Source organism: Aspergillus steynii (assembly GCF_002849105.1).
Source record: "Aspergillus steynii IBT 23096 chromosome Unknown P170scaffold_4, whole genome shotgun sequence".
NCBI lineage: Eukaryota > Fungi > Ascomycota > Eurotiomycetes > Eurotiales > Aspergillaceae > Aspergillus > Aspergillus steynii.
In genome coordinates, this window is record NW_020194401.1 from 41,694 (window position 1) to 67,033 (window position 25,340).

The 25,340-nt window shown below is 54.4% G+C and overlaps 13 protein-coding genes across 13 annotated transcripts; 6 read left to right on the top strand and 7 right to left on the bottom strand.

Annotated features, from left to right (window-relative positions):
* Positions 1-208: 208 nt before the first annotated feature.
* On the top strand, positions 209-1,884 carry P170DRAFT_509382 (glutathione synthetase; the record flags this gene model as incomplete). The annotated part of the gene is made up of 1 exon (XM_024854669.1): positions 209-1,884. The coding sequence occupies one exon, from the start codon at positions 209-211 to the stop codon at positions 1,766-1,768; it is 1,560 nt and encodes a 519-aa protein (XP_024703897.1). The 3' UTR covers positions 1,769-1,884.
* A 94-nt stretch (positions 1,885-1,978) lies between these two features.
* Positions 1,979-4,249, top strand: P170DRAFT_407243 (DUF3176 domain-containing protein; the record flags this gene model as incomplete). The annotated part of the gene is made up of 2 exons (XM_024846670.1): positions 1,979-2,919; positions 2,977-4,249. Exons 1-2 carry the CDS (start codon positions 2,474-2,476, stop codon positions 4,247-4,249), a joined length of 1,719 nt encoding a protein of 572 aa, XP_024703898.1. The 5' UTR covers positions 1,979-2,473.
* A 323-nt stretch (positions 4,250-4,572) lies between these two features.
* P170DRAFT_436424 (2-hydroxychromene-2-carboxylate isomerase) lies at positions 4,573-5,422 on the bottom strand. The gene has a single exon (XM_024849153.1). It carries the CDS (start codon positions 5,400-5,402, stop codon positions 4,758-4,760), a length of 645 nt encoding a protein of 214 aa, XP_024703899.1. The 5' UTR covers positions 5,403-5,422; the 3' UTR covers positions 4,573-4,757.
* Positions 5,423-5,542: 120 nt separating this feature from the next.
* On the bottom strand, positions 5,543-7,435 carry P170DRAFT_407247 (thiol-specific monooxygenase). The gene is made up of 4 exons (XM_024846671.1): positions 7,043-7,435; positions 6,396-6,987; positions 5,975-6,334; positions 5,543-5,927 (listed from the first exon to the last, which is right to left on the bottom strand). Exons 1-4 carry the CDS (start codon positions 7,177-7,179, stop codon positions 5,592-5,594), a joined length of 1,425 nt encoding a protein of 474 aa, XP_024703900.1. The 5' UTR covers positions 7,180-7,435; the 3' UTR covers positions 5,543-5,591.
* Positions 7,436-7,970: 535 nt separating this feature from the next.
* Positions 7,971-9,778, bottom strand: P170DRAFT_474954 (MFS general substrate transporter; the record flags this gene model as incomplete). Its single annotated transcript, XM_024853204.1, has 6 exons — positions 7,971-8,130; positions 8,183-8,650; positions 8,709-9,123; positions 9,191-9,476; positions 9,536-9,561; positions 9,613-9,778. The coding sequence occupies 6 exons, from the start codon at positions 9,776-9,778 to the stop codon at positions 7,971-7,973; spliced, it is 1,521 nt and encodes a 506-aa protein (XP_024703901.1).
* Positions 9,779-10,301: 523 nt separating this feature from the next.
* Positions 10,302-11,587, top strand: P170DRAFT_357959 (putative 1-aminocyclopropane-1-carboxylate oxidase; the record flags this gene model as incomplete). Its single annotated transcript, XM_024844252.1, has 4 exons — positions 10,302-10,467; positions 10,517-10,994; positions 11,058-11,206; positions 11,268-11,587. 4 exons carry the CDS (start codon positions 10,302-10,304, stop codon positions 11,585-11,587), a joined length of 1,113 nt encoding a protein of 370 aa, XP_024703902.1.
* A 442-nt stretch (positions 11,588-12,029) lies between these two features.
* P170DRAFT_425643 (uncharacterized protein) lies at positions 12,030-12,686 on the bottom strand (the record flags this gene model as incomplete). Its single annotated transcript, XM_024847651.1, has 3 exons — positions 12,030-12,346; positions 12,404-12,451; positions 12,509-12,686. 3 exons carry the CDS (start codon positions 12,684-12,686, stop codon positions 12,030-12,032), a joined length of 543 nt encoding a protein of 180 aa, XP_024703903.1.
* An 81-nt stretch (positions 12,687-12,767) lies between these two features.
* On the bottom strand, positions 12,768-13,555 carry P170DRAFT_165870 (uncharacterized protein). The gene has a single exon (XM_024842596.1). The coding sequence runs from the start codon at positions 13,336-13,338 to the stop codon at positions 12,850-12,852; it is 489 nt and encodes a 162-aa protein (XP_024703904.1). The 5' UTR covers positions 13,339-13,555; the 3' UTR covers positions 12,768-12,849.
* Positions 13,556-14,716: 1,161 nt separating this feature from the next.
* Positions 14,717-15,774, top strand: P170DRAFT_358540 (NAD(P)-binding protein; the record flags this gene model as incomplete). The annotated part of the gene is made up of 2 exons (XM_024844301.1): positions 14,717-14,908; positions 14,959-15,774. 2 exons carry the CDS (start codon positions 14,717-14,719, stop codon positions 15,772-15,774), a joined length of 1,008 nt encoding a protein of 335 aa, XP_024703905.1.
* An 899-nt stretch (positions 15,775-16,673) lies between these two features.
* Positions 16,674-17,861, bottom strand: P170DRAFT_165920 (uncharacterized protein). The gene is made up of 2 exons (XM_024842597.1): positions 16,992-17,861; positions 16,674-16,886 (listed from the first exon to the last, which is right to left on the bottom strand). Exon 1 carries the CDS (start codon positions 17,826-17,828, stop codon positions 17,019-17,021), a length of 810 nt encoding a protein of 269 aa, XP_024703906.1. The 5' UTR covers positions 17,829-17,861; the 3' UTR covers positions 16,674-16,886; positions 16,992-17,018.
* Positions 17,862-18,095: 234 nt separating this feature from the next.
* Positions 18,096-19,781, bottom strand: P170DRAFT_464315 (MDR family MFS transporter; the record flags this gene model as incomplete). Its single annotated transcript, XM_024852234.1, has 3 exons — positions 18,096-18,812; positions 18,865-19,268; positions 19,327-19,781. 3 exons carry the CDS (start codon positions 19,779-19,781, stop codon positions 18,124-18,126), a joined length of 1,548 nt encoding a protein of 515 aa, XP_024703907.1. The 3' UTR covers positions 18,096-18,123.
* Positions 19,782-20,194: 413 nt separating this feature from the next.
* P170DRAFT_425648 (uncharacterized protein) lies at positions 20,195-22,188 on the top strand (the record flags this gene model as incomplete). The annotated part of the gene is made up of 2 exons (XM_024847652.1): positions 20,195-20,956; positions 21,034-22,188. 2 exons carry the CDS (start codon positions 20,195-20,197, stop codon positions 22,186-22,188), a joined length of 1,917 nt encoding a protein of 638 aa, XP_024703908.1.
* A 612-nt stretch (positions 22,189-22,800) lies between these two features.
* Positions 22,801-23,363, top strand: P170DRAFT_474962 (uncharacterized protein; the record flags this gene model as incomplete). The annotated part of the gene is made up of 2 exons (XM_024853205.1): positions 22,801-22,848; positions 22,911-23,363. 2 exons carry the CDS (start codon positions 22,801-22,803, stop codon positions 23,361-23,363), a joined length of 501 nt encoding a protein of 166 aa, XP_024703909.1.
* Between the last annotated feature and the right edge of the window lie 1,977 nt (positions 23,364-25,340).

Genomic DNA, 25,340 nt, shown 5'->3' on the forward strand with positions numbered 1-25,340 from the left:
ATTCTGGTATTCTTTTCTCGGGATTCCGGTTGCCCCGGCTCCCCGCCAATCAGCGCGCTGCCAAGAGCCCAGCGGCGTTGCGCCTCGCTGCACAATGACGTCACCACCCGGGAGAATGTGCTGACTCATCCGGGATGAGTCAGCTGTCCGTCGCACGTGCCGGATCCCGTGGCCGCCGGGACTGCCGGGACTTGCGGTGCCTTCAGCCATGGCCGACCTCGAGTATCCTCCGCGCGTGTCGGAGGAACGCGGTCTGTCGCTGGTCTCGCAGATTCTGGATTGGCAGATCAACCATGGCTCTCTGCTCAAGCGCATCGATTCGCAAAGTGACCACAGCGTCCTGACTTACCCCCTTGGTGTCGCCGTCTTCCCCACCCTCTTTCCCCGTCGTCTGTTCGACCATGCCTTGCATCTACAATCCATCTACAATGAACTCTACTGTCGCATGGCTGAAGATGAGGCGTGGATATTCCAGGCCATTCGTGACCTGCTCCCCGTCGATGCCTTCGCCGCCACTTTATGGGGTATCCATGAACAGGTGAAGAAGGCTGGGCCTCGGGGGACCTCGCTCTCGGCAGGAATCTTTCGCTCCGATTACATGCTGCAGGGCCCGAATGTTGAGCTTCGCCCTGGATGTGGTGGGAATGCTGATTTATGTCTCAAACAAGTTGAGTTCAATACCTTCTCTTGTGCCGGGGCCGCCCATGCAAACAAGGTCGCGGACATGCATCGATATCTAGCCCGGACAGGCGCCTACAACGTTGAGAACGAAAGCCCGAACCCGATCACGCTGTCCGCCCTTCCCCGGAACACCAATATTGAGTCTCTGTCGGCGTGTCTGTCGGCCGCCCATGCTGCTTATGGACCGAAAAGAACCCGCAGGGCGACCCAGACTGCAGTTCTGTTTGTCGTGCAACCTGACAACTTCAACATTGCCGACGAGCGACCGATTGAATATGCACTGGGGAACCGAGATCCCTCCATCCCGGTCTATCGAGTGGACTATGGCGACGACCTTCTCGACCGTACCTCCCTGACCGAATCGCGCGAACTCCTTTTCTATCCTGTCGACCGAGAACAACCCCTCGAGATTTCGGTGGTCTACATGCGGGCTGGATATGAGGTACATGAGTATGATGAAACCGGCCGACAAGCGCGCTTGCGCCTGGAGTTGTCCATGGCTGTCAAATGCCCCTCGCTTCTGGGACATATTTGCACCTTCAAGAAAGTCCAGCAAGCACTTACCACCCCGGAGGCGCTAGAGCACTTTCTCCCCCAAGAAAAGGCGGCTATGATACGGTCGACGTTCGTCCGGGTCTATCCGTTGGATGAAACAGAAGCCGGTTTACACGGTCGGAGCCTCGCTACCGACCCCCAAGTCGCCCGCGATTATATTCTGAAGCCATCCCTGGAAGGCGGAGGCCACAATGTGTATGGCGATGCTATCCCTGCGTTCCTGTCTTCAATCCCTCGCTCTACGTGGTGTGCGTACATTTTGATGGAACGGATTGCATCACCCGGCGCGCAAAATGCCCTGATGTCGCCGTCGGGCCTCGACATGGGCGACGTGATTTCTGAACTTGGTGTCTTTGGGACCTGTCTGTGGCAGAAAGCCCCGGATAGTGGCTCCTGCGATATCCTCCAGAATACAGTCGCGGGATGGTCGTTTAAAACGAAATATGATGACGTTGACGAGATGAGCGTCGTGAAGGGTTATGGGTGTTTCGACACTCCCCTGCTCACTGAGCATGACCACGGGCAACTTTAGCGATCGGCGTAAACAACCGGCCGTCGTCACCCTCGTTATTCGGTACTTCGGACATGTTCCTGGCCGATTTTCCTTGGGACGTCGCTCTGCGCCACAGATTTGACGTCATGGTTGGCTCGGTTTTTTGATGTTTTTTTTTTTTTTTTTTTTTTTCTTTTTTTTTTTTTTTTTTTTTTTTTTTTTTTTGGGCGACCGAACGGCAGCCACATAGCTGTGGACCGTAAACTCGCCTGGCAAATTCCCCGCGACTTCCTGCGTAAGATTGCAAGCAAACACACTCATGGAAATATTAGACAAGCACCAGCCACATCGCCTGAATATTCGGCACTCTGACTGCTGACCGTCAATTCTGAGGGGTCCCTGACCTGGGCAGATTTCAGTTGCCACATAGGGTTTTCTTGAAGATCACGCTGATCTACCCCTGACTCGGATGAGAATCTTTCACGAGTGAAGCTTTGTGGGGAGGAATAGGGCCATTCAGCGTTCCTCTGTTGACACTATTTCCGGTCAATTTCGCTCTAGTTTCATCCGGAGCTCCACTGCTTCTCTGCATTAGGTTTAGGAATTTTCCATTCCCGTTGTGCAGTCCACCCAGAATGCTGGGAATGTCTTATATACCCGCCGGCCCTCCGCAGTCTGTCTCCAAAGGGTCGTGTGAGTGAGTACAGCGAGCGAGTGCTCTGTGTCTGAGGTCGCCCGACCAACATGGACAACCTCAAAGAAGAGTACCGGCTCTCCTATCGGCGGATGCATGACCCGCCGGAGCCAACGCTGGCCACGGAGCCGTTGACGGCCTCCGAACAAGTGCTTCTGCAAAGCCAAACCACCGGGTTCTGTGGCTCCAGCTGGGCGTTAGAGGTGGTCAGCAGCGTGATCGCCGTGGCAGCCCTCGTCGCCATCATCGTCGTGCTGTACGTCTACGACGGCGAGCCCATGCCGGACTGGCCGTATGGCATCACCCTCAACGCGCTAGTGTCTCTCCTGAGCACCGTCATGAAGGCGGCCATGGCGTTCCCCATCACCGAGGCCTTATCGCAGCTCAAATGGTCGTGGTTCAACCGGGGCAACAAGTTGAGCGACTTGTCCGCGCTGGATGCCGCCAGTCGAGGAGCTATCGGCGCCTTCATGGTGCTCTTCCGCTTTCTCCCTCGGTTGGTACACACTTCGGAACACCCCCGGCGAGCCATGCGCTAAAATTCAGTTTCTAGCCATCTGGTGACCATTGGGTGTCTCATTCTGGTGGTGGCAGCGGCCATTGCTCCGTTTGTGCAGCAAGTCATCGCCATCAATCTCCGCCCCGTTCCCGCTCCCGACCTATCCTCCATTCAGATCTGCAACTCCAGCACCTACACTGACTACGGTGAAGGGGCCGGCCCCGGCATGAACGTCGTGCCGCTTTCCACGGCCGGAGCCATCTACACGGGACTCTTTCAAAGCGCCAGTCCCCACAGTAACGCGGTCACGATGTCCTGTCCCACGGGGAATTGCACCTTCGAGCCCTATCAGTCGCTGGGCATCTGTACGCGGTGTGCCAACGTCACGGACAAGCTCTCGAACTCCTCGGAGTCCTTCGGCACCCTCACCAATTACGACTACAAGCTTCCCAACGGGCTGCACTTCCAAACCGCCATGAACATGATGTACCTGATGAACGCCACGGTGGACCTCGACCTGCTGCGCGTGGACACCGGCGGGGTTCCGTCCATTCTGAACTTTACGGCCATCTCAGCGGCCGGGTACGGGGTTCCCCCGGACATCAGCGCCACCGAATGTGGCATGTACTTTTGCGTCGATACGTTCAACGCTTCGGTGACCCAAGGATCTTTTAAGGAGACCCGCTTGTCTACGCAGACCTCGTCCAACGCCTCGTCGTCGATGATCACGGAGGATCTCTTTTTGACCCCGGAGACCTGCTACAAGAACGGCACCCGGCACAAGTTGACCGACGACTGCACCTACCACGTCAACTGGCTCAGCGGACTGTCGCTGTCCAACTCCCTGCGGCCGCTCCTGCACGGGAACGGGTCGCTGTTCACCAGCAACCGGCCGGATTGGTCGTCGGACACACTCAAGGCGGTCTACGGCGTCCAGGGCAACTACACGGACGTCAGCTCGGTCTTCCACTCGCTCTCCTCGGCCCTCACCACCCACGCCCGGTCCAAGGTATGCGACGCCTCCGTGACGGGCAAGACGTGGACGATGGAGTCCTTCGTGCAGGTGCGGTGGCCGTGGATGGCGCTGCCGATCGCCCTCGTGGTCCTGGGCTTCATTTTCCTGATCGTGACGATCGTCAAGACCAAGAACCAGTACATCTGGAAATCGTCCCCGCTGGCGCTGCTCTTCTCCGACCTCAGCGTGGATGCTCCGCAGTCCATCCGATCCAGTCCCAGTCTAAGCGGCATGGAGGACACGTCCAAGAAGATGAATGTGTGGCTGGAGACGACCAACGCGGGGGTGCGGCTGAAGGGGATCTTGGGATGATGAACGTATCTTAATTAGTATTCTTTAATCAATAATCATAATCATACGAATGAATCGTTCGTCCAGGGCCTTGGATTTGGTAGACTGCGCAAGACGCATGCATGGACTTTGCGGATCCGCGAAATCAGGCCGACCTTCGCACCTGCCTAATTAGGCTAGTGTAGGACCTCTTACACACTAACCAGTTTGGGAAGTCACTCTGGCTGCCTGGTTGCCTGGTTGCCTTGTCGCCTTGTCGCCTTGCCGGCTGGGCGTTTTCTTTTCTACGTCCATCGATTGTCTGCAATTGTCCCCATGAAGCCCTCCCAGACTGAGTCAACGGTAGGCACACTTGACTGGCAATGAAAATTCAGTTTGTCCCGTATCCTATCTATGAAAATCATTCTGTGTGACCTTGACTAAATAAAGCCAACTGTGCAGCCAGATATATATATGCCATAGGCTCGATCTCGAAAGAATCACGATGATTGCCTTCAATCCCAAACCTAAAGTACCAAGATCACATCATTCATTTCCCGTTCGAAATCACAATCGGCTCCCTGCCGCTGCGAATTACCTCCTCCAGCATTTCGAGTCGATCCTGGCCCCAGAAAGGCTCTCCTTGATGAAAGTAAAGGGGCGCCCCGAAGATCTGTCGGTCCTCCGCCTCCGTTGTCAGCGCGATCTCTTGTTTTGCCCAATTCGTTTCCCCTTTGGCGCGGTCGAGCAATCGTTCTCCATCTAATCCGGCCTCTTTGGCAAGAAGAGCAATGGTGCCTTCGTCGGCGATGTTCAGCTCCCGCGCCCAGACGGCTTCTAACCCTCGGTGAGCGTACTCGTGGACGGAGGGATGATCGTGTCCCAGCTCGTCGATGGCTGCCAAGAGAACCCGATGCGCGAGAGAAGGGTCGGCCGGGTAGAATTTCGGATGAGTGACGATGGGGATATCGCGGATGCGTCGCCAACGCTCCATTTCCAGCAGTCGGTATGCTTGACGTTGGGTCGAACGTTGTTTCACGGGGAGGCCGCCCGAGATGGAGAAAATGTGCATCAGATTCATGGGTTTGAAGATTACTCGAGCGTCGTGGTCGTGGACTAGACGCTGGAAGCGACGGCTGCCCACATAGGACCAAAGGGAAATGAAGGAGAAATAGTATTCGACAGTGGGAGGCATCCTGGCGGAGTCTCTGCTTGGAGGCAAGAAACAAACCAAGACAAGGAGGGGGAACAGGAGATATTTATGGGCGTCCAGCAAGAAGCACGCAACAACTCCGCCCCGGCACGGACGATATCGGCGCCTGGTTGGGATCTACGCGATCTACTCCGGATGCTAGCATTGGCCCCTGTCCGGTGGATCTAAGATCTATCTACTGGCCGCCTGGCTCTCGCCCGTCCACCACTGGATCCGCCTCTCGATCAACTGCCAAAATGCCTCCGCCCACGCCGGATCATACTTGGGCAACGTTCGACCCGTTGAGCCTGGAGCTGGGTCACCTGCCAGCAATCTTAACTGCTCGAAATAGGTTTCGAAATCTGGCATCAAAGTCCAGAAAGGCGCGCCGTCGCCGCGAGTCGCCAGTCGATCCTGCTCCCACATCTTCATCTCTTCGTGCGAGGGCAGGGTTGCGCGACCGGCAAACATGCGCGCTGTGGCGACGGCCTGCCATTCAAAGACCCGGATTCCAAAGCCGCCAGTCACCTACAGCCGTCAGTGAACGGCTTTGTATCTCGTCGGGGGAATCCTACCATGCCGATGAAGGCGAGATTTGGCCGATCAATGCTGAATACATGATAATACAACCCCGGAACTCGCTTGTGCGGCCCCTGCAACTCGGGCAAGAAGGGGAAACTAAAATCGTAGCCAGTCGCAAACAGAACCACATCCACCGCGTCGGTCGATGACCCATCCGCAAAATGCACTGTGCCCGTCTCGGCGTCGAATCTTGCGATCTGAGGCCGGTTGTCGATGTCGGGATGCGTGAATGGAGCAGTCCCAAACAGCGGAGAAGGTTGACGCAGCGAGGAGATCACCGGCTTGGAGGCCACCTGTCGGATGTCATGGATCGCGTCAAAGGCCGATACGGAACCTCCAACTACAATGACTCGCTATATAGACCTTGTGTTAGCATCTCACATGCATTAGAAGATCGCGATATGGTTGACTGACCTTCCCGCCGTAATCTTCGGCATTTCGATAATGCTTACTATGCTGGACTATTCCAGGGAAGCTCTCGTCGAAGTCAGCAAGACCTGGAATATCGGGGATGTAAGGCAGGTAGTAATGGCCTGTAGCTACGACTACTGCGTCGAATCGCTCTTGCCACCACAGGTTGTTGGTCGATTTGAGCGTCTTGCGCAGGGTAAGAACCCATTCATCGCCCGTATGCTCTGCTTGTTCGACCGTCGTCCCAAACTCGACCAGATCATGGTGATTGCCCCGAGTGAAAATGTCCCCAACCCACTCGCGTATCACTTCACGATGCCGGAACGGCGAGTCCTGGCCGTAGCGAGTCACCGTTCGCTCAGACAGCCTGGCCGGGATCGGTTCTTGCGTGAAGCACATGATGCCTGGCGGGAGGTTGCTGTGCAGGTGCTCGTGCGCTCCAGTATCTGCGAATCGGAGTTGAGATGAATTAATCGCCTCGGCGACCTCCGTTTGGCAAGGAAAACTGCCGGGAAGAGGCACGCCCCGATCAAGGCGCTGTTTGAGCAGGTCGCGCAACGACGGAATGCGCCGGCTGGTTGCCGGAGTCCATACCCTAAGACCGTTACTGAAGCTGCCAAAGTAACATTTTGAGGAAAAGGAAGTCATACCATGTCCCTCCCGGTATATCCTGTCGTTCGAACACTCGAATGGTGTCGAATGCTTGCTCCTTCACCAAAGCATCTGTCGCGATGGCCCCTGCGGGTCCGGCGCCTATCACGGCCACCCGACGGATGGGTTTAGTCATTCTGGCATGACACTGGAAGATCCTAGAAATGCGTTCGATATACAGCGCTCATAATATGCTCATGGCGAAAGTCCGAGACCGGAGGTGGGCGCAGTATGGAGCACAGAGGCTGGGCTTGAGTACCCGAAAGTAAGTGTCCGGGATTTGATGATAAGAACTGGTTCGACTCTGGTTCGTTATTCGGACTCCTTCGGTACGGTGACTGGACTCTTCTAATGACTCGAGTCATGTCCATAAAGGCTCCTGTGGATCACCGTTGAGAAGAAAGTCGGAAATTGCATGATAGATATCGCTCAGCGGCAACATTTAGTGCGGAAGAAGAATGCGCTAAACACTGAGAAGGATTTAGTGGATTCAGAGACCATGTGGTGCGCCAGTTCCAGATTTTATACGGCGTATTCGCGAGCTAAGATGGCATCATAGCATCCACCAAAGACGCAAGACGCTCAAGGCCCTACTCCGTTTTGGGGATTACCCAGACACCGCGTGATTTATGTCAGATTCCGAAGGATTCAATGTGAGCTGAAAATGAGCTGTATGCGTTGATTCTCAAATCAATGCAAGTAAGGCAAAGGTAAAAATGCGTGGGGCAATTTTGGACCTAACATATGCTGTAAACAGATGGATGACTTTGACAAGCGTTTATGCAGTGAACGACTGAGTTAGAAATTCTTAGGTATATTGAATTGGATTTTAAACTTGGGTAACACTGGCAGGCGCAGTCTGGTTTTTAAGAGCCTCCATACTACTATTCTCCTTGTTGTATCTTCCCCATACAGTCTGAATAACGTTCAGTAAACGTATCGAAAGTGTAGGTTCTCCTTGTCCGTAAGATCCTTGAATGCAAGCCGATCTCGCTCGATCTCATCCAGTCCCAGTGTATTCCTCCGCCTGTTCTCGCGCGATAGGAGTACGTACAGCACCGATGCTGTCAGGATCGTGACGCAGTAACTGTGAGCGTCAGCATACAATACGGGGACTGCAGGTGGATAAACGATCGTACCAAATAATCAATCCTGTCCATAGCTCGGGATAATGTTCGCTCATCGTTTCACTGCGGATCAACTGTGGTCCGATGATATTGCCCACGCAGTAGGCTACGAAGACGGCCGAGGCCATGAAGCTCTTCTTGGTTTCGCCTGCGATGTTGCTTGCGCCAAGGGAGATGGTCAAACTGACAACCGGCCCGAAGAATCCAATAAGGGAGTATCCAACGACCGGAACTACCGGCTGGTAGCCCCACGTAGATTTCCAAATCATGGCGAAACCTGCGATGACGGGTAGGCAGCAGACCAGCAAGCTGATTACCCGAGTGCTTGGAAAGCGTGAACAGAGCCAGCCTGTCAAGATGATTCCAACCGCCGACAGACCTCCAAGAGGGAACTGGAAAAGAATGCTCTCCAGCGAGGAGTAACCAAATGTCGAGACAATCAAAGGGCCAAATCCCGAGACAGCCCCGTTGACGGTATATCTGGCTCGAGGTTAGTACATACATGCTCGCCAGTGGCGCGGAAGGTAATAGCACATACGCAGCAGCCATTGTGATTGCGACTAGCCAGACCTTGATGTCAATAACGGCCTCCTTGATTTGTGAGACCTTCAACTTGTGATTCTTCACCCCGGTCTGTCCAGCGCGCAATCGCTCCACCGCCACGATTCGCTCCTCGGGACTCAGAAACCACGCATTCAAAGGCGAGTTGGGGATGAAGAAGCACCAGAGTCCAAACAAGAACGTCAGTCCCCCAGCAAGAACGTAAATATACTGCCATGCCTTCAAAGACCCGCTGTCAATCTGCGCGAAGCCATAGTTCAGTGCCCCGCCAATGATGGTGAACCATCCGGTTCCCGAGAACCACCAGCTCTGCCGGAGTGCCTGTTCCGACTGCGTGTAGAATCCACTGACGGTGATCATGAAGCCCGTGGGGATAACCGCCTCGGTGAAGCCTGTATCTCGGGATCAGCCGCGGCATGAACTGACTGATATGCTCTCAGTAGCTGGAGTAGGACATACCCAGAAAGAACCGTTGCACTAACAGGCCCTGCCACGTTGTGACACCTGCTGTGGAAGCGCAAATAACGGCCCAGACCATCACGACGGGACCCAGAACGTAGCGCGTGTTAAAGTACTGCACGGCGTATGTCATCGGATAGGAGCCCGCCAGCTGGCCAAAGTAGAAGATGGACGTTGCCCAACTGAGCCTGGATGTGTCGATCTGAGGAGGATTCACCGACGAGTCGACGACCTTCAACTGCAAATCCTCGGTCATGCCGAACAGCGCTGCATTCCCTAGTATTGCCTATGGCATCACGTTGAATTAATGACACGCTCGCCCATCCTAGAGTTTTAGGTACCTACCTTGTCGTAGTAAACCAAGCCGTATCCTATTGCACAATACATCAGCCTGAACGCAAAAGGAATGACACGGGACTTACCAATGACCATGGCAGGCATCAAAAAGAGGTCGATCTTTCTCAAGACACGCCGTGCAACCTGGGGATCAATTTCCATGGCCTCCTCGCCCATGATGTCGACGCTGGTCGTTTTCTCTGCATCTTGGCGGCCGGCGATTGTTTCGATGTAATCCAACCGGGTGGTCATGATGATTCTCAATTGCTCTCAATAAGCTGTTGAGATTCTTGCAGTCGACGATAATTGAAGATAATCGGTTCCAGAAGGATAGAGAAGGAATGAATCAACCGGGATTCTGCGCAGGATTCAGACCCCGAGCTGCTTTCCCCATCCGGCAAGGTGGATGGTATCACCAGCCCTACAAATGGCACCAGCGCAGGCGTTTCTTGGCCTCCACTCGGGTGGAGTTGCCCTGAGTCATGGAACACTCGAACCCGATCAGACGGCCCTGGTACGGAGATAACAGTCGCCATGCTAGCTAGCCCATTGGCGACTTCGAGCCGGCTGCATCACCGAAGCCCTACGCCGACTTCGCTGTGAGATTCGGGCATGCAATTAGCCGGGCATGATGTGATGGCGGCTAGAATGACGTGCATCGGGACCGAATCCACGGCGTATGACAGCATGATGCGACTGCATACAAGTATCGCTGGTTGCCTGCTGGTATAGAAGCCCTGGGCGTAGTTGCGACCGGATCCGATCCCAATTCACGATGACCACCACCGTTGAAGCCCCGACGCTTTCATATGTCCAGGTGCCCGAGACTTCGCAGTCTCTGGATTGGGCCGACCTGATAACGCTTGACCTGTCAAAATTCGATCAGCCTGGAGGGAAACACGAGCTCGCCGCCGAGTTCATCAAGGCCATCGAAGACGTCGGTATGTTCCAACATCCGTTGACGTGGGTGGCATCTCATTCGCGAGCCAGGATTCTTCTACGTCAAGAACCACGGGTTGAGCCGAGAAGACATTGACCACCAATTCGCGATTGCAAATGCCACACTCGCCCTGCCCAGCGAAGAGAAGTCCAGATACAGAGCAGCTCTCGAGCAAGGCGACTACAACGGCTGGAAGCCGGCGGGCACGCGGAATCTGATTCCTGGCGTGAAGGACAATTTCGAGATCTATAATATCCCCAAGTTCATCCCCGAGCATGCCGATCGGACGCACCCGGACGTGGTCCAGAAGCATTTGCCCACGATCGAGACGTTTTCCAAGCACATTCACGACCAGATTGTGACCAAGCTGCTGGTGGTTTTCGCTATTGCCCTGGGTCTCGAGGATGAAGAGTGGTTCGTCAAGAAGCACCGGTACGAGAAGACCAGCGGCGATCATCTCCGCTACATGAAATATTATGCGCGCAGCGAGGAAGAGAACCAGAAACTGGGGGGTGTTTGGCTGAAAGGGTAAGAATTCCTGCTATGCCTCCCATCGGCACCTGAATTCACTAATTTCTATACCATACCCAGACATTCGGACATGGGCAGCTTGACGCTTCTTTTCCGCCAGCCCGTGGCTGCTTTGCAAGTGCTCAGCAAAGACGGAACGTGGAAATACGTTCGACCGCAAATGGACGCCCTGACGGTGAATATCGCGGATGCCCTTCACTTCCTAACTGGTGAGTCCACGAGTTTGAGTCTTCCTGGCCGGGAGATAAGTGAGCTAATGAGCCATATCAGGCGGATACCTGAAATCCAGTATCCATCGCGTCGTTGCGCCTCCCAAGGACCAAGCGCATATTGACCGGCTGGGCGTCCTGTATATGGTGCGCATCGAGGACGACTCGGACCTGGTGCCGATCAAAGAATCACCAGTTCTGCGCGATCACGGACTGCTTGGTGACGGGGTGGTTGGCGGCGATGGCAATCCCATCAAAGCCGGGGAGTGGGTGAAGCAGCGAGTGATTAAGAACCTGAGCACCACCACTCCAGACGACGGGGATAACGAGGTGAATCAAGTGGAGATTGTCAAGGGGGTCAGTGTGCAGTATTACGACTAGAAACGAGGCCATTGGCTGGGAGAGGAAAAATGTTCCTGATGATGGCTAAGATGGTCAAGGTCTAGACAGGGTCACCCGCGAAAGACATTTCCAGGGTGAAGTGGATAGCAGTATCTGACACATGCCATGTTTCAGCTGCACGGCCACTTAATTAAGCTTAAGGAGATTTGTTCCCAGTCGCCTAGAGTTCTTACGGAGCTCTGGATCTCAGGGTGTGATGGCTTATCGCCACGAGATTTCTATGGATAAATGCTTAATATACAGCTCGGGATATCAAAACACGGACAATCCGATACTTCATTCAACGTCTAGGCCAGATGCGACCGGCGACCTAACCCAACCAGTTGCATCATGCAGGTCGTCGGTATCGAGAATTCAAAAGAAGGTTATGTACTCCGGATTTCAGGTATGTACAAGGGGCTCAGCCGCGGGGAGGACTGATTTAGCAGCCCTTGCACTCCTTCACCCACAGGTTGGCGGCGCGGTAGGTGGAGCTGTGACGACCGTACCAGTAGACGGTCTTCTCGGGGTTGGAGCCGTAGCCCTCGACGGCGAACCAGGGCTTGCCCTCGTGGGTGAAGTAGCCCTGCTCGTTGACGCCAAAGTCCAGGGTGCTGGCGCCGTTGGGCACGGCACCGGAGTGAGGGATGGTCATGCCCAGAGGAGCGGTGTCGTTGCCGATGACGTAGAGGCTCTGGAACGCGGTGGGGACGCCGTCCTTGGAGGTGAAGGAGACGGCACCGTTGGGGGCGGAGTGGACTGAGCGAATGTTAGCTTATCATGGCATAGAGAGCCCTGAATGCTGGGGAAACATACGGATGAGGATCTCCTTGTCGGTGGTGTTACCGCCGAAGTAGGCGTACTCTGTCATCGAGGGTCAGTACTGGGTCTCTTCTCAGTCTCAGCGGAGGCAACACTTACGGCCATCGGTCAGGAGGGTTTGGCCGCCCTCAGCAACGAGAGTGAAAGCCTCGGGGAGAACAGCTCCAGGAGTGGGAGTGCCGGAGGGGATGGCCGAGGACGAAGGAGTGGGAGTGGCGTAGGGCGAGGCGCTGATGGCACCAACCAGGCCGGTCATGGCAGCGAGAGAGAACTTCATGGTGAAAGATTGGAGGTGGAAGTATTAGAATTAGAGTAAAGACAGGCGTAGGAGGCACAAGAGCGAGAGTGCTGGAGATGGGGAGCAGAAGAAGCGCGAGACCCTGAAGGGTTTTATAGGGCTTCGCGGTGCACGGGAAAGACGTGGATCTCTGCCGTGTCGATCATCGTCGGGAAATGAGACATGTCTTACTCTTGCCGTCTTTCATCCTGGCCCCGCAGTGCTTGTTCGCTTTTCTTTTTCGGTCGCTTTCTCTCTCGCCTTCGCTCAGGGTCCTCGCCATTCGATCGGGTCGAACCGTCATCCCAGGCAGCTTCAATCCGTGGAACGCGCCGGCCGCAGCAGGCCAACGCAGAGCCCTGAGTGGCCAACATGACATCAGAGTGGCTCGCATCGTGGGGAAACGTCGCGGCCGTTCTATTCTTAGCGCGACCGGGCTCAACGGGGTGGCTACACTTGTTCCTGCAGCCTGTCGATCCTTGCCCGCGGACTGACCAGTCCACGATGTGACGGGCTGGCGACTCTTGGGCTGGTCCGCCACCGCACTGCCCAGGGTTTCAGGGTTGTCCTCGCTGCTCCAAGTCTGGTTCAGGGCTGAGCCACCGATGACACGTCCAGGGTCCATTCTCCGGGGTCGTCTCGGTGAATCCATTTGCTGGCCGATCGCCGACGGGCTTTCAGCAATCAGGGTTGCCTTGCATGACGCTCGGACGACGTATTCGCGCAATCAATCGGAGACAAGAATCACCGTCGGACGGAGGACACTCCGTCGCATCGGCCGGATTGCTCGTTTGAGAAGGTCTGGTTGTCGGTCCATCCTCGACGAAGTTTGTTGTTTATGGACACGGGCTGTGCAGTCCACCCTGCAATCTATCTTTGGCACCGCGATCGAGCCCTGAGATATGCCGTGCTCCCTACGCAAATTGTGCAGATCTTTTCCCAAGCTCAGCGCGGCCGAGTTCTCGGATAGATAGACCGCGGTGGTCTCGACTTGATCGATCATCCCGTGGCCCAACTGGCAACGGCGATTTGGCCATCCACTGGCACTTTAACAGATCGGCAATAATCTTTCTTCCGTCTCCTGTTGATGAAGTCGAATGAGCTACCATCGACGGAGTACTTCGTAGCAGCCTGCCTCGAAGTTTCGCCGTTCGCTCAGGACTCGTTTGTCTTGCCCGTCGCCATTCTTCCCAGCACCATGACTTTCACCCAACCACCCCCAATACTGGATTCTGGTTTCCATAGCAAGATTGAGGTTGCAAATAGCCTTCTTGCCAAGGATATTCTAGCATCGATCATGGACCGTGATGACCCAAGGACGGTGGAGCCCGCGGTACGAACCGGTTGTTGGGGGCCGGTGGAGTGTGGCTACCCTGGCTATCAATCTTCCACCGGTGGCTGACAATAGACGAACAATGGTACATATACTCCGTAGGTGATATATTCTCTCATCCTCGCCAGCGATCTAGGGTCATGTCTGTTGTGCGCCCAAATATTGACTCCTTCTGTATCTGGTCGTCAGCACATAGAACGAACTGGAAGGCATTGAAACTCACAGCGTTCTTGAGTATCGGGAAAGGCCGAAGGGTCGAGCGACAGTGTTACGGTGCATAGACATTGCTAACTTGGACTGAAAGCCATCGCGTTGACGTAGATCGGGTCCTGGTTGGAAGACCCTTCCAGGTTGGCATCAAGCGCTAGTCAACAACATGGATACGCAAATACGCATTTCTGATGACAAATGATTGCTATTGGAATTACTAATCGAGCTGCTGTGCTTATAGATCACCAAGGATCTTGTTCGGCGATAGGACTTTGGCGCTGGACGCTAAATTGGTCACTAACAGGTCCTGTCACTAACGCTGAATACCGCCAAATGATTGGCGACGAGTCCTCCAGATGGAAGACGATGCCGCATCCTTGTCCTCCTAGTGCAGTGTATCGCGACCGATATAAATTCGAGCCTCGATGCGCCGGACATGAGATGGCTGGCATTCGCAGGTGAGCTTCTTGCCCGTTATCGTCCGACCATGGTCTTTGCAACTTTGTGCAATGCGTACACGCAGATATTTCCGCCGAGTCCTGTCTTGACAGAGCAGAATGTTCCCTCGCAGGCCGGTCGAGTGTTCATCGTGACCGGAGGAAATGGCGGCGTCGGTCTCGCGCTGTGTCGCATCTTGTATGGCACCGGTGCTACGATCTACATGGCATCCAGGTCAAAGGTATCTTGATCTCATGCATCCGGTGTCAGCAATTGACGGAATTGGTCTAGGAACGCGCTGAAGAAGCGATCCGGTCGATCGCCAGTTCGTCGCCGACTCCTGCAAATCCGGGTCGCCTTCTGTTTCTACAACTGGACCTGAACGACCTTGAGTCCGTCAAAGCGGCCGCTGCCCATTTTGCAACTCAGGAGACGAAGCTCGATATTCTGTGGAACAACGCCGGCATGGGTGCCAACCGCGTCGCCCCCGGTACGCAAACTGCACAAGGCTTCGAAGCTATGGTCGGGATGCACTGTATCGCCACGCTGCTTTTCACCGATCTGCTGCGTCCGCAGCTGCGCAGCGCCGCGGCATCTCAGCCGACCGGCGCCGTACGCGTCGTCTGGACGTCGAGCTATCTGGCCGAGGGCGGATCGCCGACGAACGGCATCGACTTTGCTACACTCGGTAAAGGCAGCCAAGACCGCGTGGTCAATTACGCCGTGTCCAAGGCCGGCACCTGGATGCTGGGTCGCGAAATGGCGCGCCGGTATGCGGCGGACGGCATCGTCAGCGTGGTGCAGAATCCCGGCAACCTGAAGGCAGGCTCATACGAGGGCACACCGGCCTTGACGATGTGCTTCGTGCGGCCTCTGTTGCACGAGACCCGGTTTGGGGCCTATACGGAACTCTACTGCGGCCTCAGCCCCGACATCACGGCGGAAACGAGCGGTGCCTATGTCATTCCCTGGGGAAGAATACGGCCGGACAAGGACTGCCCTCGAACGGATATAATCAAGGCGATGATGCCCGTCGAAGATGGAGGATTGGGTTATGCCTCGAAGTTATGGGATTGGTGCGAGGAGCAATGGAAGCCATTTATCTAGACACCATCAAGGTCGGAACATGATACATTCACAGTGAAACGGAAAATGTGTCTATCCAAACCGGCGGCTGGGGTATGGTTAACTACTGGTGTGTTTTCTACAGATGTGCATTCTATAATATGAAGGTATTGATGGAATTTGTTCTATTCCGACCATGGGGCCGTTCCGTTTGTATTTTCAGATCAAATGCGGAGAGCCAACAGATGCTGATACCAATCTGCCATGCATTAGCGAAATTCGAGGGCGGGAAAACACTTAGGAAGCCCCAGCCTTGCCTGAAGCTCCCTCCGATAGAACCGATTCAGGTCTGCCGCGCCCATTCTACGCAGTTGCTCGTCACTGAGAAAGATATCCTGCTGGTCTGGGATTGTGAACCTCCACCAGATGCCACCAACGAAATGGCACAGCCGACGAGCTACCACGGCACGTCCGTCCTGGAAGGTGTCGAGCGCAGCTTCAAACAGGGCGGCACGACTCAGATACGTCCCTTGCAGAGGTGTCCAGATGTAGCAGCAAAATGTACTGGGCGACTCTGCATTTTCAAAGACGGGTGGCACATAGCAGGCCCAAACAGTGTCCGCTTCCACTTTCCAGACATGTTCCTGATCTACCACAGGCACCTCAAACCCCTCATTCCTCCAGCGGCAAGGGTCCTCCATTTCTTGATATGTCCAAGGGGCTACTTGAGAAAAGGGGTGAGGTTTTAGGTATGCGGCCGGGGCCTACCTGGCGGTCTGATAAAGCTCCGGGAGTGGTGGTTTCTGATTCGAGCGTGCGGCGCAGCAGTGTTGATCATATTGATTAGCAGGCATTCGACACCTGTTATATACTCCGGGCCCTTCCTTGTAGGCATCGCGCTTGGCCGATTTCTTTGTTGTTCGAGGAAAGAACCGGGAACCCCGAGACCCACATGGAATGAGGACGAACAGTTCCGCCCAGTCATTGTGAACGATTTGCAATTTCAGAAACACCCAGAGATCCTTTGTAGAAGACTGGAAATGCAGATAACATCCGCTTGAGGCGGAGGATTCAGCCTCGCCAACAAGCACCCGGCTTACTCCGCTACGCAGTCCGGAGACATCAGTTTTAGATGCGGGATGTCTATTGTGTTTCTGCTGGTGATTATGGTCACAACAGTACGAGTCAACCTGGCTTTGAGCTGCTAAAACTTTGAGAATCCCCGAAGCTGAGCGGGGGGTACTGGGCTATATACATACATGAGAGACAGGGACATTCATCATTCGTCAGACAGCAGTCGACAAGTCATACTTCTCTGCTGCTGGTTCCTCCACAACGGTCTTCGCTTCCAACTCCTTTAGAGACCTTTTTTCCTTCTCCGTGCCATTCCGTCGCTGCGCCACGTCGCAAAGCTCCAAGTTGTCACAGTCGCACTCCCCTTCCCGGACCCATCGATACGTGATACTCCAGCGATCCGCACGCGCGCGCACCGTCCCATCTGGCAACGCGTCTGTCTTGCGTTTCTTGATGCCGTGAGTCCAATGGAGTCTGGCGTCGCGGGCCATCTTCATCATACTCCGCGGCGTCAGATCGACGTCCACGCGCTCCTCGCCTTTGCGGAACTGCATGATGGCCGGGGCGCCCATCGACAGCGCATACAGCTGGTCCCAGGCGCCGTGCGCGTCTACGTGCGGCGGAATGCCGGCTCCGGGGGGATAATACTGCAGACACACCTGGTCGGGCGGTCGTGACTCCGTCGTGGGGATGAGCGGCTTCAGCCAGTCGGGAAACTCCTTGTAGGGGATGTCGGGATCGACTCCGAACGTTTTGTAGTCGAAGGAGTAGCCATAGTGCAGTGAGAGACGGCCCGGACGGTCGGCCCATTCCAGCTCGTGGCGGAAGACGGAGATGAGACGCCGCTCGTGCTCCGGCGAGATGAAGTCATCTTCCCAGAAAATGCCCCGCGGGTTAATGGGCAGTTCTTGAAAATGGGATCGACCGACGGTGCCCATGCCCTTGCCTCCCGGTCTTGTCGCGACCGCGGAAGATGGCGTGTGGAGTGAAGGGATCGATGTTGACGTGGATGTTGACTGCATCGAGACGAATTGAAGCCAAACTCGATTCTTCGGTGGGCCGTCGGCACGTGATTGCTGATGTCAGCATTTGCATTCCTACTCTTTTGTCTATTCTTTGGTTCCTTTATTCTTTTTTTATGCTTCAAATTTCGGCTTTTTCTCATTCTTTCTCATCCAAAAAAGAAAATAACGAAACTAAAATAAAGAGAGAGTATACTAACAGCTCGGGCCAATAACAATAGCAACTCTATGCCTGGCCTGCCCGAGGATTGTTTTACCACCAGAACTCTTCTTGCAATTTCCCTGAACTCCACATCTATCCTGGGCTTTTGCCCGTTTGCGTTTGGGGTACCTGACTATTTGTTGCGCCGGTCGGGACAGCTTCATCCTGAGCACCGCTCTCCTTGATGCTCTTCCACTCCATACCCAACGAGCTGAGCAATGCCGCTAGAGCCAGACCCAAGGCAGCCAGAAAGATCCTGGTGGCAGCCGAATTAAGAGCTTGCTTGACGACGAACATATGGTCCGACGAGACCACCGACGCGAGGTTCGTCGCGCCTTCGTGAACGATCTGGTTAGGATCTACTCCCGGGATGCCGCTTAGCTTGGACACCAGATGATTGCTGAGAATATTCTGACCGACCGTGGCGAATATGCAGCCACCGAGCTGCTGGCAGAGAAATATGAAGGCTATCCCGATGGAAATATCTGACGACGGAAGGATCGTTTGCACGGCAAGACCGGAGCTCTGCATCCCCAGTCCTAATCCAAAGCCGCAGAGGAATTGATATCCGATCCAGTGCGAGGAGCCAGTGTCAACGTCGAGGGTGGACATCAAACCTAGTCCGATCGATAGAAGGCAAGGGCAGATGTACATGACGGGGACATAATATCCGGTTTTCTGAGTGACGAAGCCAGATAGAAAACTGGCGATCACCAGGCTCAGCACCAGCGGCAGCGTGTAAACACCCGACTTCACCGGGCTGGCCTGTTTAACGGTTTGAACTAACAATATTTAGTCGTTATTTTAACAGATCCGATTGAGTGGCAGGCTTACACCAAATTGGAAGATAGTAGAGGATCATCGTCATGGCACTCGAGGCAAAGAAGGTGAAAAGAGCCGCACAGAACACGCTGATGCGTTTGATGACTCGAACGGGGATGGTGGCTGTCTCGGGCATCAGCACCTGAATTACGGCGAATCCCACGGCGAGAACCCCGAAAACCACTACAAGCCCTATGATTCGACCATCATTCCAAGCGTATGTCGACCCTCCCCACTGGAGAGCGAGGAGAAGACAGGTGATACAAGGTAGAAAGAAGAGTGTGCCGAAAGGATCCAGGCGCTGGGCGTGCCTTAGGATGGGAGCAGGCTCGTGTTTTGGCGTGGAGGGATGCCAGACCAGAGCCATGAGAACCAGACTGACAGCTCCGATAGGGAGATTCAGATAGAAGCACCATCTGAGATTGGATATAATCAGTATTGCCTAACACATATCGATGCACCCAGGGGACCAACCTCCAAGTTACGCCACCGGTAAAGCCCCCGCCGATCAAGGGCCCCATCACGGAAGCAATGCCAAACACCGCTGCGAACATGCCCTGGAACATGGGACGCTTATGGAGCGGCACCATGCCAATGACAACCAGCATGCATCCGGAGAATATGGCGGCCGAGGCAAATCCCGCAATGGCACGTCCGGCAATCAGGGCGTTGGAGCTGGGGGCAGCACCACAGATCGCCGATCCGACCTCAAAGACCACGACGCTGGTCAAGAAAACCCATTTCGTGTGGTATATCTTGTAGATCCGACCGAATAGAGACTGGGATGCCGCGCCGGTCAACATGTAAGCCGATCCGTACCAGCCTATGTCGCCCAGACTGTTGAATTCGTCGGTGATGCGAGGGATGGCGGTGGCGACAATGGTTCGATCGAGTGCAACCAGAAAGAGAGAGAGAAAATTGCAGAACATGATCAGCCAGAACTCAAGTGTCCCAGGCTGGTATTGGTTGTCCGTCGCAGCGCTGGCTGGCTCCGGTTGACCTGTCGACGGTAACGAAGCGATTTCTTTTTCGACATCGAGTGCACTGGGGCTGATTCGTCCTGCTTGGTCACTCTGCCCTTTGGCATTGACGCCATCTAAGTTATTTTGAATCCTCATATTCTGTTGAATGCCTCTCGCAAGGGTCGTTGGTCATGGAGAACATCCCATGATTTATACATCCTGGCAATCGGGATGCCTTTGCGACGCCTGCCCCATTGGGTTTAGGGCTCGGGAGCCAAAACGATCGCTTCGGGACCGACCGACTTCTTTTTCTCGCTGTCGCCGACGCGTCTTGGATTCGCTTCGTGCTTGCCCCCTGAATCAAGGAACATCGCACGGCCATGACTCTGACACGCGGACACTCCTGTGTTCTATGCCAACAGCGAAAGGTTCGCTGCGATCAGCAAAAGCCGTGCTCGAATTGTGTTCGCGCCCAGGCCGAGTGCAAGGTCGTCCCTCCAAAGCCGGTCACAAGGAGAAAGAAGAAGTTGCGAAAACGAGACCTAGTCGATCGAGTTCAAAGATACGAGGCTCTTCTACGCGATAATGGAATTCAATTTGACTCCATACAGGACAACGCGGATGAGCATGTCTCCGAAACAGAGCCCGACCTTGGCGGCTTAACAGCTTCCGAGGGAGAGGAAATACGCAAGTGTGTCTGCCAGAAGCGCGACAAGAACAGTCGCCCCATCCTAAATATGATTTTCAACGAGACTGCAGGCTTTCCATTCATGGTTGGCCCCGCGGCATTCACCATCACTCATTTGCATCCGCCGGGAATCCAGATCTTCCAGCTTTGGCAGGTCTATATCAATAACGTCAATTCCCTCTTGAAGCTCACCCATATCCCGACTCTGCAATCGAAAATTGTCAGTGCCGGTGTTAACACAGGACACATCCCAAGGCCGCTGGAGGCTCTCATGTTCAGCATCTACCTGATAACCGTCAAGTCCATGACAGATGAACAGGTCACGACCACCCTGGGACAACCCAAGGCAGTCTTGGTGACTCGCTTCAACGAGGCCTGCCAGCATGCTCTGTCAAATGCTGGATTGATGAAGTCAAATGATCTCGTTGTGCTGCAGGCTTTCGTGCTTTACTTGGTAAGGACAAACCTTGAATTCCATGCGCTTCTCTTTTGCGTGTCGTCAAGTTCCTCGTTAGCTCACCGTTACTATAGCTCAGTATGGGCCGCGATGTAGATGCACGAACCCTGTCCTGCTGGATGGGTATCGCTGTGCGCATGGCGACTCATCTCGGTCTCCATCGGGATGGTTACCGGCTAGGTCTGTCGCCATTCGAAACCGAGCAACGGCGGCGACTCTGGTGGCAGCTGGTCGCTTTAGACGAAAGGATTGCGGAGATCACCGGCTCGACCGTTACCATTCTATCTTCCTCGGGTGCGGACTGTCCACTGCCCTCCAACGTGAACGACGCGGACTTGCATCCAGACGCTAAAGAAACTCCCGTCCCTCATACGGGAGCGACCGAGATGCTCTTCTATTTGAGTCGCATGCAGGTCATGATAGCTTCTGCCTCTACCCATACCAAGATTGACCCTCAGCCTGGTCAAACCCGTGATTCCTGCAATGTTCCGTCCGAGCAGAGCAACGCCGGTGCATTCTCCTTAAGGCATCCGTTATTCCAGGATATGAGCAGCTTCGAAGATTACGTGGAGTCTACCTACCTCAAACACTGCAACGGCAAAATTCCTTTCCATCACTTGGCCTTGGCGATGACCCGTATCGCTCTCTGTAAACTCCAGTTAATTAGAGGGCTGCATGCCGGCCAACACCCTACCTCCATGAGAGAAGCAGACCATGTCAAGCTGTTTATATGTGCTAGAAGAATGCTCGAATACGACACTGAAATTCACTCTTATGAAAGTATGCGAGGCTTTCACTGGTACACGGCTTTGCATGTCCCGATGGAAGGGTATATGATCTTGCTGAGAAAACTGCGACACGGCGTGTTTAATGATGATGACCGAGCCTGGAAGGCGATCTGCGACAACTACCAGCTTCGACAATTCATTCGTCATGTCCAAAATCCGATCCATGCTGCTTTTAGAGACGCTGTACTTGATGCCTGGAGTGCACGGTGCGAACTCGTAGCGTCAAGGGTTGGGCCTCCCGAGACACCGCCGCACCTGGTTCAAGTTTTGCAGCAGCATCTGGGATCCAATACAGGGACACTAGGCCAGCGTTCGGTATCCGATCCACTTGAAATGTGCCAGGATTTTGAGTTCATGCTTGGCGATGGCCTTAACCTTCCTCCACTAGATAATGGGGGTATCTATGGAGCGGAGTGGCTGGACTACGATAAGGTGCTCTAGACCTGATGTTTCGCGCCCAACAGCCCCCATGATCACGCATCGACGCGTCCTAGTCAGAGAAATCGGTCGGAATATGGGGTCTTGAGACATATCAAATGCACGATATGCTTGCTGCGAGACTGGTCGCTCGCATGGCCCCCAAATCCTTGTCTCAGGAATTACCCCGTGACGGTTGGCGATTTAACCTCGTAAGATGAGTCCGTGCACTAACTGATACCTGATGCTGATTCTCTGATGGTGCTGGCTGTACTTAGGGCCAGAATGCGCTGTGGACCTTATGATGGAATGGTGATTGAAGCACCACCAAATCTCCGCTGACGGAGAGAATCCAAGAGCATTCAGTCCCAATCTCCTTGCAGAACTGCGCCCGCGCCAAAGCCTTACATTGACAAGGTTGAACAGACCTTTTTCTCAACGATGGTTTGGGAGCCGATTTATTTAATAGCCCCGTCACCGAAGATGACTTAAAAAACGTCGCGGACTGCGCCTGTCGAAATCACATCTCAAGCGAATCATCTATACCCCGTGGTTCGATTCATGTTCTTTAAGAGCGTTTTATTACTCGCGCGACGACCGAACCTTTGCCGCTCTGATTTATTTGTAACTCTTGGAATGAGACCCGAGGATCGCGTGGGGCGAATCCACCAAGATGCTTTCGTCGTAGGTCTTTCTTCCGCCCATACTCATGAAAAGACCGTGCAGAGTCTGAATGAAAAGGATAGATTACAACCGGCTGCGGTCTTGCCCTGGCAGTCTTGGGGGTGGTGGTGCGATTTATCATCCGTTTCCGCGTGCAGAAACAACGGCTTGAGATCGACGACGTGCTCATCATCCTCGCCTTGTGTTTATTGATCGCCAGCAGTTTGGTGATGTATCGCGAGGTGGTCGTTCGCATGTATAAGCTGTCGGCGTTGCAGGGAGGACTCGCCGTGGAGATCCCGAACCTCATGGCGATGTCGTACCAATATCACAAATTCTACACCATTTGCTTGATGCTGGGATGGGCCTCCTTCAATGCGATCAAGTTCGGTTTCCTTTTGATCTTCAAAAAGATGATTGATCGCCTCCCGACGTGGATGATCTACTGGTGGGTCGTGGTTGTCTATACGGCGGGCGTGATGGGCTACGGGTTCGCGACCAGATACGCCTCCTATTCCTATTTTAATAACCCCTGAGAGCGTAAGTACCTCGTCCTTATCTTATATAATAAGTTATTAAGCTGGGATTAGTGCTCTGTACCATCGGACCTGATAAGAAGTTAATTATGCTCCACACAGCTGTCAATATCACCTTGGACATCGTGGGGGACTTATTGAGCATTACCCAGGCCTCGGGACTGGTGCATCACGGGGTGGTCGATATGACCCTGGTGCATAAGACGCGGGGACTCGTGCATCTTTCGTGCCCAATCGGACATGGTCTGCATTCCATCCGAAACACGAGTCGGCTTTCATCTTCCAGACTCCCGGGACAGGGTTCGTTGTCAATGCATTCGCCGGGAAGTATTGCAGGATGTCTAAGGATCTGACCCGGACTGGAATCAACCTGATTCACGGGATATATTAGCAGATCTTCCGGTTGGACATGGTGAAGGGCCAGCTGATGGTCAAAAGCAAGGGATATTTACCGAAGGGACTCTTGTTTCAGTCCCTTTCTCATTTATTTTCCGTTTTTTTATTGGGTTTACTGAATTCTCTGAAGGATTTCCGGAAGGATGTCCTGCGGCTAGAAATGGCATGGACATTCTAGAACGGAATGATAAAGAATCGACGCAAGCGAGTGCCGAAGTGGACCCGAGATGAGTCCGCGTCCACGAAGGACTCGAGGACGACAGAGAAAAAGGCGACTCCATTACGTACGCACAACGCCGCGGGGGTGGAGCCGTCGCGAAACCGTCGTTTTTGGCGACGATCTGCACTGGAGAACAACGTGGGAATTCAGGAAATTCCCGGAGTAAAAAATAAGAGTAACGAGAATCGGAAGAATAGTGCAAGATGGAGGGAGTCCACCGGAGGGACTCAAATATATGCTAAGGGGATAGTCCTACCCCAACACACAAATATATATCGGTGCAGAAGATGTCTACAAGGGAACAGCCAGCTTGGGTCATTCAGGAACCCCCTTCTCCTCAGCCCATATATGGTAGACTACTGGCATCAGGGAGACCATGAAAACTTTGATCGGTAGATTCCAGAGTCACGATGAAACAATCCACGGGATGGCGGTGCACGTGACGGCAGCGCCCGTCAGCTGACCGGACGGGGAAATGCAAACCGCACAAAAGGTGCAAACGGTGCAAAACCCCGCGGGGACGGGTCAGGTGACGGGCGGCCTCCTTGGGCATTTCCGCCGGGGAAATCATTCGCACTGCTGGCATCTCCCCAGAGCCCACGACTGCAGGGATTCCGTCTGCAGCAAACCCGGTTACTTGATCGAGATCGCACCGCGATGACGCCAGGAACTGCCCGTGATGTCATGTCGACTCCAAACCCCGCGTGAAGGAAATGCGCGGGGATTGGATTAGCCGACCGTCCCCGGAGAGCGTCCGCGAAATGGGCCAAAAGATCGGGTAAAAAAGGGCCAAAAGGACGGTGTGTCAGACGATCCACTCGGCCGCCAGCGTTCCCGATGGCTTCGGCTTGCCCTAATCCTGCTTAGCCCGGCCCGGGGTTTTTCGATTTTCGGTGCGTTCGCTGTCCCACGTTCTCCGGACGAGGTGCATTCAAGGCCGATGCAACACGGCCACTCACCCACGACGCTCATCCCGGCCGGTGCCATTGAGACTTCAGGAGACTTCAGGAAACCTCATTTCGCTGACCTCGAGGACCGAAGCGGATCTGGCGTCACTGGGTGGGTTCCTCCCTTCCGGTCCCCAGAAAAATCTCTGCCGCCACAACCCGGGGGAAATGCCGTGGGAGGCAAAGGAAGAGCCCGAAAACCCCACGGCCTGCGAGAACCCCCGCGTGCGACCCGCAATTTTGGCGTGGGGGTCACCCAAGGGTTGTCTTTTTCGTTTTGTTGGGGATTGTGCTCTGCAAGATAAAACCCCCCCGGCTGGTCCTCTGTCTGGCGTCCCATCCGCTGCGGCCTGTCCTCGTCTCCTCTGTTCGTTCGGGTTCTGCGTGTGAGAATTCGTCTCTGCGAACCTGCCC

Bases quoted from the DNA above. Each gene is read 5' to 3' on its own strand.
- P170DRAFT_436424 (XM_024849153.1), bottom strand. From the start codon at position 5,402: ATGCCTCCCACTGTCGAATACTATTTCTCCTTCATTTCCCTTTGGTCC.
- P170DRAFT_407247 (XM_024846671.1), bottom strand. From the start codon at position 7,179: ATGACTAAACCCATCCGTCGGGTGGCCGTGATAGGCGCCGGACCCGCA. The intron at 6,988-7,042 runs GTATGACTTCCT...TAACGGTCTTAG, and splicing joins GATATACCGGGAGGGACATG to GGTATGGACTCCGGCAACCA. The intron at 6,335-6,395 runs GTCAGTCAACCA...AGGTCTATATAG, and splicing joins CCGAAGATTACGGCGGGAAG to CGAGTCATTGTAGTTGGAGG.
- P170DRAFT_165870 (XM_024842596.1), bottom strand. From the start codon at position 13,338: ATGGATTCACCGAGACGACCCCGGAGAATGGACCCTGGACGTGTCATC.
- P170DRAFT_165920 (XM_024842597.1), bottom strand. From the start codon at position 17,828: ATGCAGTCAACATCCACGTCAACATCGATCCCTTCACTCCACACGCCA.